General features: G+C 40.9%; 1 protein-coding gene across 1 annotated transcript in view; it reads left to right on the plus strand.

Moving 5' to 3' along the window:
* The first annotated feature begins 13,436 nt into the window (after nt 1-13,436).
* Nucleotides 13,437-14,885, plus strand: part of cacna1ha (calcium channel, voltage-dependent, T type, alpha 1H subunit a) — a 50,463-nt gene continuing 49,014 nt past the window's right edge. The window contains 2 exon segments of the mRNA XM_036566689.1: nt 13,437-13,529; nt 14,254-14,387. Of these exon segments, the coding sequence (XP_036422582.1) occupies nt 13,437-13,529; nt 14,254-14,387 (227 nt within the window).

The raw sequence follows: 14,885 nt of genomic DNA on the forward strand, positions 1-14,885 counted from the left end.
ATGTGTTCAAAAGTTAGATAAAAAATTCATATCTCGCATGCAATATCTGCACCAGCCTCTTTGATATAGGCTTTCTCAGCCGTAGCACATCTCACTAACAAGACTATGGAGTATCTGCGTTTGAAATGCTTGAATATATTAGCGTTGCACATTCATGAGTCTCTACTTTTTCTTGGAATCATTAATAATTATGTTACATGATGCTAATTTCCATACACTAATCATGCAGCCAGTGTGTTGAGGTACTGTTTGTCAGCAGAGGAGAGCAACAGAAATGTACCATATTACTGTTGTATTTTATAGCATTCTATGTCTCTCTCTCTCTTTGTTTCTTTCTCTCTCTCTCACTCTCAGTATGCCCTAGTTGCTAAGCAGGGGGCATATGGTAAGTGATAAATCTATTGTCTGACCAAAATTCAATTTCATGTACAAAATAGCTCACTCTAGCTATTTCAGGAGGGCATACACATTTGTTTTCCTCATAAGCTGGATCGTTTGGAACTGGAAAGACAACAGACTGTGCAAAAAGAAAACAATAGAGAAGAGACAGACCCTCTCAGTCATGTATGACGTAATGCAAGTGTGTAGTTTCCACTGCTTTCGTGCATTTTTTCCACCAGTTCCCAAGCACTGTGCGCATAAAGAACGTTTGTAAAGAATGTTGATAGATAAACGTCGTGAAGGACATTTTCGAAGAGAAAAAATGCTCAGAGTGCGCAAAATTGCAGGCTAGTTATGGAAAATTATAGCTTGTGGAAATATCAAGCGCTATTGTTTACAAATTGTATCGATGTAATTTGTTGATTTAATTATCGAAGCCGGGCCTGCTGCTTGGCTCCAGAAGGACAATAAAGCAGCAGTTAGTGCGCGCAGCACTGCCAGCAGGGCTGATGTGTGTCAGCCATCACTGATCATGGACATTTAGCCCTGCATTAGATAAACAACAGTGCCATTTTCCTTTTCAGAGATCAATGCAAATAATTACCAGGAGGCCAGTGTTCCCTCCTCCTCACTGTTTACTCTGTGCTGTCGGTACAGTACATTTTGGTGAGTTTTTCCTCAACCTTGTCTTCTGTAGTCTGCTTCTCCAGCTGTGCTGAAGTAAAAGAATTGTGACTTGGAAATCCTAAAGCATTTTCCTTCCATGTTGTTCAACATGGTATCAGAGAGGGTCTCTGAGCTAGCTGAGTGTCTTCTTTTGATGATAGGTGGGGTTGGTGCGGGGGTGAGGGGGGATAGATACAACACAATATCATTGAATATTATTATTTTTCCCTGCCCACTGGTACACTGTGACATTACAAAAAAATCAGAAGAATCAGGAGGGAAAAAGTCATTTTCTGTTCTAAATGATAAAATAAGATGAATTGTGTTTATTATGACCAGGAGCATGAAGAATAGAGAAAGTCCATTTTGATTTCAGTTTGACTTTAAGGCTGAAGATTCCATGGATATTAACGGTATATCTGGCACAGTTACTTAAGCCATGTTAATTACGTTTTTTTTTTTCTTTTTTTTGTCTTGGGCTTTGTCTCAGTAAGCCAGAATTATGCAGCTAAGGTGTGTGGGGAGGGGTAACAGCTAAAAGACATGCTTACCTCAGAGAGACAAGTGTTCCTATGGAGACAACCAGAGTGGTATCCAGTTTGATTATTTCTCTCTTTCTCTCTCTCTCTCTGTCTCTCTCTCTCCCTCTCTCTTTCACTCCCCCCCCCCAACTCTCGCTGTATTTCTGCATCTCCTTTGTAACAAAAAGCACTTTTTCAAAAGAATAATAGATTAAACCAGTGGCAGTACAGAGAATATCATTCTGAGTAACTGAAAAAATCAAATGGCTGGAGCTGAAATAGATGCACCAATCTAAAAGGTGATTGCACAATTTTTAAACTTGGGTTTTTTGAACAATTTTTGTGTATTTGTGCGGTGGTGAACCTACAATAGTGGTGATGTTCAGTTTTCAGCCAAATGCCGCACATTCAGAAACAGCACTAAACATGCTTTGACCATTTAAAATAATCTATTATGATGACTTCAGGTTTTTCTTGTTGCTGTGCATGTGTTCACACATAGCAGCAAAAATGTTTTGCACACCTCTTGGGCATTTACTTTTAGTAGCTGTTGTTTGCCACCTTGCACAGACCCCATGCTGCACTGACCTTCAAATGTGCAGCCAGTGACAGTAACCTATTTTTTGGCAGTCTGTCACTGTAGGATACCAGAAATGTAATCTGTGTTTCAGTTTTTTTTAGAATCGTAAAATAATCAGTTAAACAAGAGTGTTTAGGGTGTTTGTTTGAATACCCCTGATGGGTTGTTTAGCACCTGGTAATCTCGCTGCTGTACAGTGCATTTGCCATGATAGTGCAAATGCTGCTTTAGTGGAGAAAAGCCATTATCACACTGTACAAATGCAGCAATGGAGGCCAGGACACCTTCTCCAACAAGGTAACAAATTAACACTTTTAAAAGGAGTGTAATCCGTCATTTTAACAAAGTCTTTGAAATGATGCAGCAGCTGTGAAAGTAGTAAAATTACAGCTTTACTTTTTTACTGTCTGTACAGTTCTTGGCATATCACCACGCCACTTCCTAGTTTTACACATTACAAGATGTGAAAATGGCCTTGCCCTGTCAGTGGTCAAATTTGCTTGGTTGTGCAAAGCGTGGGTTTTTAGGTGGTTGGCTCAGCGTTTTCACTTGGGAGAGTGACAGTTGCTTTTACTGCTTACGTGTGAATACAGAGTCACAGCGTAACTGTGAAGAACAAAAGTGACATAGAAGTAACAGTAATGTTGAGGCCTGAGTGTGGCTATTATGCGGCACAGGGGCAGTTTACTGTTTCCACCTGAATCCTTATTAAAGCACTAGCAGTTACTGGAACATTGAAAGGTGTTTGGGCCCTCTGTGAGGCAGTATTATAGAGCAAACCTGTGTAGGGAAGACTAATAGCTGAACTTGTGCATTACTATCTCCGAGAGAAAGATGGCCCTATGGAGACAACCAAAGTGGTATCCAGTTGTCAAATTTGATTAACCCCCCAAACCGCCCCCCCATTCTCCATCTCTGTACACCTCCTCTGTAGTACAAAAACACCCTTCAAAGAAAAATAATAGATTAAAGCACTAGATAAAAATGGCTGGAATGAAGTAAATATAGCTAATTATATTTGTACTTATTCCAGAATGTCTCCCTTCTGATGACTTTAGGTGTTTTCTAAAAAAGCATTGTGACAGCCTCTTCAGTTGAACAGCCAAAGCTGCTGAAGATTGTACACTGGAAAGTAAAGGTGGTAATCTCTAAGTACTTCACAATTAGTTTAAATTTTGATTCAGCATGTCAAGATGTCATCAAAATTAGTGTTTACTAATGGTTTACTTATAGTTTTGAATCTTATATTTGTTGCACACAGAAAGTGTGACTGATTTGTGACTGCAAACGTGATCCTGCCAATTTTCCTCCTCCAGGTCAGGCTGTGCCAAAGTATTCTGCTTTACAATATCTTGTTATAATGTGTACATGGATTTATTTCACAGTAGGGAAAACACAGAGCCTATATAAAAATCTGATTATGTTGTTTTGTGAATCGATTCTGAATCTGAATCATGATGCAACTAGGTATCAATTATTTTTCCTGCCCCTACTGGAAAAGGCTATTTCTAAGGAAGAACTGCAATAGGCTTTTAAAAATTCATCCCTAAACGACTTAGATGAGTAATTTTGGAACTTTTTTCACCCCCTTTTTTTCTTTTTTCTCATTTTTTTATATTCATGCAGTGGTGGCCCTTCATGAGTAATGATGACACTTTTAAAATGAAGTAGCCAAATGACGCACATACAGAAGCACCATCACTAATGCTTTGACTATTTAAAATAGTTTGTTTTACCACTTCTACTGTGCTTAACCACGTCTTCACTCCTTTTTTTTACACATTAGGACACGTGAAAGTGGCCTCAACCTGTCAGCGGTCAAATTTGCTGTGTTGTGATAAGTAATAGGTTTTTGTGTGATTGGCTCAGCGTTTTCACTTAGCAGACTGACAGTCTTGTTAACTGCTGATGTTTGAGTGCAGGGTTATAACGTGTGAAGAACAGTAGACATTTAACCCTTGAGTGGTGTTGGGGTCTGCTGGGCCCATTTTCAGTGTTTGCCAAAAGAAAAAATGATGTGATTTATTATTATTTCAACCCCAGATTCTTTGGCCTTTGCTCCTTTTCTGTGAAGAACATATAAAATAACACATTTTCAGTGACTTCATACTGTACAACCCCTACACATTTATATTACACATGTGTAAACCCGCCGGGAATAAAAGTGTGGAGTTGCTTTGTCCCTTCACTCTGTTCTCCTCCTACATGGCCTTCTCTTAGTGTGTGTGTGTGTATGTGTTTGTATATGTGTGTGTGTGTGTGTGTGAGACGGTGGGCAACATGGACAGGCTGCTGACTGGCTACAGCTGCTAAAGGAGAACCCTACGCTGGCCACTTGTGATATTTTAAACATCTGGTATTTTTACATGAATTGTTATGGCTGTATTGATTTAAAAAAATAATGCAGTGGGTCCACCAGACCACTGAGTAACACAAACATGAACACTACACAAGGGTTAAAGCTTTATATATAGCTAGTATATGAAGCATGTTCTGTTTCTGTTTCCACATGAATCCAGTCCTCTGTTAAATCATATAAGATGAAGTAATGAGGTCTGCTGTTAATTTGATGTGGTAAAATAGACTATAGTATAGCTGATTAAGCACTTTTTTGTTCATAGGAATGACAGCTTTAATCATTGTGAGCACAGGCTTAGGGAATACATGAAGACTGAAAGGATAGTGCAGGTAATCAAAATGGCAGGGGTGTGCAAATTAGTGCATATGGCTGGATGGTTATGAACTTTCACCGGCAGTGGGGTTTAGGCCAACTGCTAGCACGCACTAAGCTGTTTCCTCATTGATATAAATTTAAGTGCTGACTAGTCGGTTTAAATTTTTGAAGTTTGGCCTTTCAGCCTTTTCCGAAAACTGCACAAACAAATTTGATGATGCATAGGTTGAGAAACGCTGCAAGGCATGTTACAGTTAGAAACCTGACACTGACATTTTACTTGTTCACCTCTGAAGATTACATAAAGTTTGACGATGCATTGCTGTCAGTAATAATATGCCACTGTCCTGTTCTCAGCCATTTCAATTTAGCATTTTTGTGGAGCTGGTTTGTTAAATGGGACATATAACTTTGAACAGAATTAGCCCATACAAGTACTCAGAAATGATTAGTTGGAATAAATGTCTACTTAAAAAGTTACATTCAGACTTGATTAATGGAATTAATGATTAATTAATACTGATAAAAGCACTGATGTGTTTGAGCATTTCTCAGAATTCCTTCAAAGGCCATGGCTTGTCAGTATCTGTGAAAAGATAACTCGAAAGTTCAGCCTGAAACATTTACAGAGTGCATAGTGTCTAGGAATTGAAACAAGAACTACTTAATATTCTGAGGGATTATTATGTTTGTACCATGTTTGTTTTGATTCTGTTACTCCTGGGATCCAAGTATAGTATGGGAAGTAAGCAAAAGCATTTCTATTTTGTGTACTAGCTTCCTATATGAGTTCCCAGCCACAGCATTGCTCCTTATTAAGCGGTGAGATGTATCGATGCCCTGCCACAGCGGACTGCACCTGGTGACTGCTGACAGTCATCTGTGATGGGCAAATCGCAGGTAGTTATTCAAGGCTTTGCTGATGGACTGTCAGTCTATGCTTCCACTCTCCTTTCCCCGCATTTGTCTTCCTCGCTGGAGCTGTGTCACACTGCAGGTGGCCTATCTGAATATGCTGCTGTTCCTCATGTTACTAAGCAACCAGGAAACTGTAAAACTATGTCAGCTGAGAGCCTTATTGTATGAGCAATCTAATCAATGTAATCAACAGCAAGTACATTGGCAGCCTTCTTGTTGTCCGCATGCAGGATGCCCTTTTTAATTTGAAGCTGCGCAGTGTTTTGTTTGTCGTTGTAGACTTAAAGTATGCCGTTAACTGCCAGTGGCTATCCTTTCGCACTTTCCATTAAATATTCGACACGAGAAGACTTCAAAGCATTTCTGTGAGAGAAAAGAAACTACCGAGACTTTTTAATCCTTGACTTATTACAGTGTGTCCCTCCCCTCATATTCCCTCATTTCTAGAAGTGTTTAACAGCTCCTCTGGCAACCTGCATAATCCAGATGCCTGTGTACACAGCTGGCTGGGGCTGCAGTAATTCAGGTGAAATAAACTGTAGCGGAGCTCAAGGACACAGTGGTGCTCCACCACACAGGGCTTGTTTAATTGCCTATGTGTGTCCTCTGTAAACACAACCTTAGGTGGAGCCGAGAGGACAGCTGAAGCCTGACTGAAGCCTGCTACAAGCTCCAGGCCCCTCACCTCCATATGCCGTACTATTCCTGGATAGGGCAGGGTTAATGCCCCCATTGCGTCCGTAAAGTACACTTTCTCCTTGTGCTATGTCCTTCAAAATGTTCACTCTTGGACAAAAGTGTATTTCAGTGCCCAGGCAATCTTTTCATTGATGGAGTAATTGAGTTTACCATAGTGACACTGGCCACAGTTCTGTTAAAACATAAGGAACAGTCTCAGCACTGAACTCCATATGTTCGGCTGCAAGAGATATTCCCTGATCTGCCTTTGATTTATTTCATAAAGGATTTGAATACTTTCCCATAAGTGGTCTCACATCATCAGTTCTTTTTCTGAAATCGATGACCCATCAAAATGGGTTTTGAGCTTCATTTGAGAAGTGATTGCGGGCCAATTATCCACATCTGACAGCTTAGGAATCCTTCTTGTCAGCATAAACCCATAGCTCATTCTCTGTAACCTTTTAGCTTGTCATTTTTTATGATCCTGTTTAGAACTGGACAGTATCAATTCTCATATATTTTCAGAGTAGAATTGTTATTGTAAGTCAGATACAAAATATTCAGTCCAGTCTCCAAAAAAGCTTTGCTAACATTACAAATTATATATATACAGCGGACACTAAAACTAATATTTGGTGAACGGAATATGGCCTTAGGCTTTTAATGAATTTTAAGTGGTTTGAGTGGAAGATGGCCCAAGATGCCAACCGTGAAAAAAGAATAAAAAAGCCACTGTAAATGTCCTTCCATTCTCCTCACTTTGTTATTATGCCAAGATTTCTTCAGTATGAAAATTGCATTTCCTCTTGTCCTTTGAAACCTCTCACAGATTCGTTTATAATGATTCCTTAGCAGAGTTTCCTTCACTTTGAAATGATAGTGACCTTCGCAGTCTGTCTTCATGTGTCTGACCTCCTTTCTCCTTCCTTGGAGGTATTAGAAAATTTCAGCTCTCACATTTCAGTGGGCAACAGTTTGCATTTGTCTTCTAGAGGTGGTGCAGAGTGGAGGCTCAATTCCTCCTTTCTGAGGCCAGAGCGTTAACCGGCAGCACGTTGTGGAGATTAAGAGGAGTTGATGATGGTTTTGACGTGAGCAGCAGGTTCTTCTGCAGCACAGCTGGTGAGCAGCTCTGGTGGGAACTCCTGGATCTGTCTGTTATGTGCAGAGGGAATTCAGTCACCTGACAATGATAAATGGCTGTTCTCATGGAAAAGCGTTGCTTAAGCTTTACTTATCAGCTTATTACTCAGGACCCTCCTACAGCTAGCTAAATTTATAGGTTGCTGTATAACTGTTCTACTGTATGTTCTTGTTGCTCTGCCTAGTCTGATTATGTAAATGACTGACTTATCAGTCAACATTTGTTGCTCGCAACATTTGTTGATGGTCTGTGATTCACTTACAAGGTTGGATACATTCAAAACAACATTCTGTTAGCATCTAGTAGGAACAGGGTGAGACTGAGTATCAATCCACATTTTTGCAAGTTGTTTTTCATGCTATGAAAAGTTGCTGTATTCATTAAACGGATGGTATGCACTTTATGGACAGTATCCAGCAAACTGGGAGGACCTGATACTACGTCAGAATTCGTGTGGTTAACAGATGGCAAAACAGAGACAGAGATGGCATCTGGCAGCTAATTCTACCGAGGAGGAAGAAGACAAGGATAGTGATCAGAGCTGGAAGCCACAGCTGAACAGAGGGATTAAAGACATAAGGAGCTGGGAGATGAAGAGCACTGGGAATGAAGATGAGATGAGGACAGACCAGTACTCTTTGATGAGTATTCACTCTGATCTCATCACACAGTCTCCTCGTGGGGGCAGTGGTCAAGCACTCGGCCTGATGGATCCCTCCAATTGGCTACCATTAAGTGTCCCTATTCTTGAACGCTGTGCTGACATAGGACGTTTTTAGCTAGGGGCTCATTGCTCACTTTGACAAAGGTAAAGCCTGTGCTCTATGTATCCAGTCTCTTCCTTCCTTTTTCACACAACAGCTGTCTGTTGCCTGTCCCTAGAGTGCTTTTCTCCTGCTGACCGTGCCAAAGAATGTTACTACACAGAGGCTTTATTGAATTTGCCTTTTAATGAAAGGAGGAGGGGCACACTGTGCTGGTAAAAGAGCAGTGTTGGGGCTTTGTGATGAGTCGGCCGAATTATAAGGCCGCATCATGTCTGAGAGGTCCATTAGTCTAGGTGGCAGGCTGTCACAGACCTCCTGACTTACTCAATGCAATTGCTTCATTAATCCTTTTCTCCAAGACTAGCAACAGGCAAATAATACAGATCTTTGAGGTGACAGTGAGTGGCAAAAATAGAGCAACATTTCAGTTCATTTTTGACACCAGTGTGATCAGATGGAAAACCAAAGCCCAGAGAAAGTAAATTTGTCTTTGTCATTTTGAAGGATTTTACTAACGTAGTGGGATCTTGCTTGAAATTAATTTGATGCAGTAGGTTAGGGGTTCTTCTTAACCACAGTCTCCCTACACACTGCAACATTACAATGTATTTCATTTTTTCAGTTTTTCTGATCAGAGTCATGGGTTGACTGCTGTATACTTTGAGAGGTTTGCAGTTATGAGTACTGGTGAACCATGAACATAAACCGTTGCTTTAAAGGTTTAAAGGTGCAGTTCTAGACTGACAACTCAATACCTTTACATTAGGCTACCACAGGCAGTGTAATGTGTAAACACAAGGAATAAAATACCCACATCTACCTTTTCATGCAATGAAGACTAGTGTCTTGTTTTGATGGGAATATGAGCTTCTCAGATTCTGTATACAGCCTAAATAGTTGGTATGTGATGCTACCTCAGGATTGTGGCTAGGCCAACAAACCAACTTACTTCACCCACCAAAAGTTTATACCCAACAGAGCTACTGCTGCAGAAGGCTAAAATATGAGGCAATAATAGTGTATGTGTTTAGGTATTGTGTTAAATTTCAAAATATTTAATATTAATTGTGCTCCCGGCTAGGAGATTTACAGAATTGTAAATGTTTCCTCACACTTGAAACCCAGGACATTATCAGGATCACTCAGACGCACAACTTTATATATGCATTGAAAATCCCACTGAACAGGAGGTGATGTTTTCAACATGAATAGCTAACAGCTCCTTCCGTTCTGAGACATGTACAAAATAAACCCTTGTGACTTTTTTCCTAGAAAAACTGAAAACTTCATTGTAAAAACATAAATGGTCAACTTTACTGATGCTGCAGCGTGTTTAATCTGTAATTTCATAGGAACTGCATAAAGTCTAGTGCAGGTAAAAATCTTTTTTTGACTCCAACTTGTGTTCATGCTTAACTCCTTCCTGTTTAATTACTGTTAAATTCCCAGGTAAAAATGCGTGTCTGAAAAGAGGCTAAGCTTAAGATCTATTTCCGATGAGATTCACACGATACCATTTTCCATTTCTAAACTCTTTTGGCAGCTAATTAAATCGGCCATCATATACAGGCAGTAACTGAAAAAGTCTGAACACCGCTGCCAAAAACTCACATTAGCACTTAGGATGTGTAAATTTGCTCCTCTGCTGATTAACCATACTACCACTATTGCTCTAATTAACAACTAATAGCTCTGTGTGTGTGTTCATGACATTAAGCCAAATGCTAGAATAACGGATCTCGGTTCTTCATGTTACAACATTGTTGCTAAACCCACTACTTTTAGTATGAGTCATACATTTGCATGTTAGTCATCATCTCTTGATCGGAGTTGCCGCTGTTGCAAAGAAAGGTTTGTTCTGACACACAGACACATTTTTGAGACTTAACCATATGGCAGATGTTCACAGGAGAGCAAGATAAAGAAGACAGCCTGCTGGAGCCTGGTCCCACTTCATTGACATTGTAATTCTTGCAAGGGCAGACACTTTTACTGGAGACAAATAGTTATTTCTAGCCATCAAAGTCAACTCCCTCATGCAACTTTTCAGTGAAGCCATTGAAGCCAGCAAATTACTGTTTTGAGGCACATTTTTAAAGGCACTTTCTGTGTCTAGAACGGGGCTTGATGGGGGACAGAATGGGAGATTGTTGTCAAAGTGCACAGAGCGTCAAAGGACTACACAAGGAACGCCACCGACAGCCACATTTGTTGTAGCAATCAGCTGTGCTGAAGGTGCAGGAGCGGAATTTAGTTACGTTGCCTCACCTCTGCACATGCTGTCGGTCTAATAACTGAGCTCAACATCACTGTAGATCTGTCTTTTCCTCATGTGCTGTGGCTTTTACTCATCTCGTCAGGTTAATGTGATATGAAAGGAGTGGGGGGTGGGGCGTGGGATGGAGAAAGAGGATGATGAATTTAGAAGGAGAATGGAACGATGGAAGGAAAGAAGGAAGCAGGGAACAAGAACAAATATAGACAATAGTTTTCTCTCTAAGTTGGACAAGTTGGCTGAGATTATGCTTGGGAAAGTCTTATTTTGGTAGTATTGGTTTCTATTCTCCTTTTAAGGAGATGAATGGTTGAGGATCAGACAGCTGGGAAATGGTCTCTTGTTATAAAAGAAAAAATGGTTGTTCATTGCAGTGACCTGCCATAAATTTAAGCAGCTCTGACTTCTTGTCTGAGAGACTTTTTTTTAAACGTGTTCAGTATCATCAAGGCAACCGGGCTGCGCTGTATGCCCTTTACTTCTGCTAATCTTGCCATGATTTATTGAAGAGACACTCAATTTCTCTGTTTTCCCTGAAGAGAGGAACCATCTTACTGTATGCTATGAAGTACAGTCTGTGAAGTGCCACTGGGAGGTTGTTACCGCTAGGAAAACCTGGGCTGGTTCTCTGCATGCAAAGCTGTTTAGTAAGCCATGTCCTAGAACAGTGGTCCTGCTCCTGTAGATCTACCTTCTTTAAAAGTCCACTTCTGGCCTTGTTTGAACACATTATTCAGATCATCAATCTAATTAATTAGTGTGATCAGGTGTGTTAGATATGGGCTGGAGCTGCATTCTGCAGGAACATAGATCAGTAGGTCTAGGGTTGGTGGCCACTGTCCTAAAGCCTGAGAGAAGCACTTTGTCAAAGAAACTGCAAAGCTTATGCCATGTGCTTCTTTTATCACCAGCACCTGCACAAAATAATGTTCCACCATTTCTTCTCCATTGTATGCTCCTTGAATGGAAATGCTCCCCTTGTACCCTCTCAGAGCGCTATTTGAAGTGCTTCCATTTTCCAGTTTTTTTCCCATTGCCTGTGTTTGTGTGGCCTTCCCAGAGGCATGGTGACCTAAAACTCCTCACAGCTCCTCATCATCAGTGGTTTATTCCATTTACCGCTCCCATGAGGACAAACGTGAGGTTAAGACCCTCCCGATGGTGTATGGAAAAGAGTTTTACAGTCCTATTCAGATTTTTCATCTGAGTGTAGCATAGCAAGGCACTTATCATGTGGCCCACTTAGAACAGTAGGGTCTGCATTAAACATGAGGCAGGAGAGGCCCTCTATGGATCAGGCCTGGCATTTCGGCCTTTGGAAAGCTGATTGCATCCTTAGAGGGTTTCGACTCTGATGTTTTCAAGGTTGTGAAGTGTTGTGGAATGAGGTGGAGCTCTCTGATAGGCTTTCTGTGTACGTGGGTGGTCATAAGCATGTTTGTGTAACTGTGTGCATGTGTGTGTGTGTGTGTGTTTATGTATGTATGCTTAAAACTCCTCTGTTGCATCGTACAAGGGATTGTGGCCTGTTGTGACTCCAGTCTATGTGAAGCTCGTAATGGCCTGTTAGTCACGATTATCTCATTGGTGTTAATGCTGGCTGGAGCAGACAGAGCCAAGGAGGTGCTGATGGGTCACGCTCTCTGACAGCTGCAGCGCCAGTGACTGCCTGCTTTGGACACATTACCCATAGTGCTTAAACTACCACACATCCCTGACAGCTAGTAGTACAACTGAAAATGACAGATCCCCTGTTTCCATTTTCCATGCTAAATACTTCAGTGGATAAACAGGAAAAACATTTCGTGACATATGATCCAATTTGGTATCCTTAATGTCAACATTTAGATCCTGCGTTTGGTAATATTCTGCATGATGGCTTCTAAAGTCTCCTCCCCTATGGCTTTTCTCGTGAGTTTGGGTGATATAGTTTTAAGGTAGTTCATCACTGTGTGGAAGGTTTTGAGGTAACCTGTTAGGAATTTTGCAACGGATCAATTGTGATTTAAGCAGGAAGCCTAATTTACTTTTGTCATTGAAAAGTACCAGCCTTTGTGGTTTGGGAGAGAACATTAGGCAGTTTAGTTTACATTCTGCCCATGTCCTACAGGGACCTGAATAATCAGAATAGACCAACTGAAACATCTTGATGAAATTTCCAATTTCCAATATCTTTTTCGCTTCTTACTCATATTCTGTGCTTTTCAATAAACATTCTGGCATAGACGAGATGCATTTTGCAATGCATTAGACCTAATGATCCAAACATTTAAACAGCAAATGTACATAGGATGTGTCTGCTCAGGTTTTATAAAGAATTTATTAAAGAATTTCTTGCTGTATCATAGAAAAAAGTCATATGTTTATGCAGTAGACATTCCCTTCCTTATCTCGAAGTGAACAAAGGACCAGATCATGTGACTGCTAATTCACTGTTGACTCATTTTGTCCAGCTGCAGGGTAACAAGGAGGTGTTGGCTCAGTTCCTCTGTGCTGTCTTTACACAAACAAGCTGAATCAAGAGCTAAATCATGGATTTTACATTTTATGGCTGTTCACTTTTTTTTTTTTAGTCCACCATTTAAAAAACCGCACACAGGTGAAGTTACGCACACAGGTCAAATTAAGAAAATGAACTGACCTGTGAAAATAGCCAAAAAGTTACATTAACAAATGTTTTTCCATCTTTAATGATGTTGTTTGGAAATATGTTGTTTCTTATAGCAACAGTGATTTAATGCTTCTTGTAGCCCTGCTTTCTGTCTTGCAGTGTAGCTCTGTGTGAGTAGTTTTCCTTGACTTGTATGCACTTGGTTCGAGCATGTGAGCATGCTGGTTATCCTGCTGAACTGTGTGACCCTGGGCATGTTCCAGCCCTGCGAGGACGTCAAGTGCCAGTCCGAGTGGTGCATCATCCTCCAGGTAAGCCTTGATCTTCACAGAGACTTTTGATGTGATGAGGTAAGCCTGTTGATGAGCACACACACTGTGATTGCTGGGTTCTTTCTTCCCACAATACATTCTTGTGTACGCTGGCAGGTGACAGAGTTTTTCTCAAAGTGCATCAATATGTATAGCTTTCCTGTTTCTAAGGTTCTGCAAGCACAGATCAAATTTGGGTGCTGCCATTTATAGTGCTTTCCCATTGTGGCTTCAGCTCTTGATCCAAGTCCTACTGGGCACAGGGTCTAAGGGGTCAGCGGAGGCTTGGCCAGATGTCAGTGAGAGAAGCATGTTGTTTGTGTAGCATAGTGATTCCCTGCAGCCCTGCCCAACGCCCCCACCGGGCCGGCTTGGGATCCGTGAGGCTATGGGAAAGGCGCGGATCTAGTGCGCTCTGCCAGTGGGTTTAGTAGGATTTCGAAAGCAGGGGTCAAACGGGGTCATGACAGGAAGTGCTACACTATTTATAACTCGTCCTGCTCCTTTCCTCAGGATTGGCATGGTAGTGAATGCCTTCTGCTGATTGATGCATAAATCATGTATTCCCATGTTTTTTTACACATTTATGGATTTGTTTTGGCCATTTTGGCATTTGTTTCTAGATCTGTGATTGATGTACTCCTGCTAAACTCTAGGGCAGTGGCTGCTTTGTTTTGCTTTTTCACTGCACTCAGGTGCAAAACCTGTCTGACTGTGTCCACAGGCATTTGATGACTGCATCTTCGCCTTCTTTGCTGTGGAGATGGTCATCAAGATGATGGCTCTAGGGATTTTTGGATCAGAGTGTTACCTTGGAGACACATGGAACCGTCTGGACTTCTTCATCGTCATGGCGGGGTGAGAGACCTTCACCCGCTCCTTCTTCATTTACCCAACAATATTTAACAAATGCATGTTATGCAAAAACATTCTTTGAGCACAGTGGACTCAATAGTTATTAAATGCAAATTTCTTCGACTGAGACTTGTACACATTTTTGCACTTTGCATTGTCTTTGGATATTTAAAGGAAAACATTGGCAAAAAGTTTCACAATTACACAATTTTCTCTTTGCCTCAAATGTAATCAAAGCCAGCGCATGTTAAGAGACTGAAATTTGCTTTTTCCAGTTTTACACGGGAGCTGGACAAAAATGGACAAAAATATGTTGCATTGCTGAGAATTTTGTCCATGAATTTGTCCATTTCTTATTACTTATTTAACACTTTGGCACGATTCGATGGAAGAGTGTGATGATTTATGCATGCAGTTCACATGATGTGAATTGGTGCGGTGTTAGCTTCCCTTTGTTGTTAGCTACATTAGCTTCGTAGCTCCAGTACAAAGAAGCAAAAT

The sequence above is a fragment of the Colossoma macropomum genome, unplaced genomic scaffold, assembly GCF_904425465.1.
Source record: "Colossoma macropomum unplaced genomic scaffold, Colossoma_macropomum, whole genome shotgun sequence".
NCBI lineage: Eukaryota > Metazoa > Chordata > Actinopteri > Characiformes > Serrasalmidae > Colossoma > Colossoma macropomum.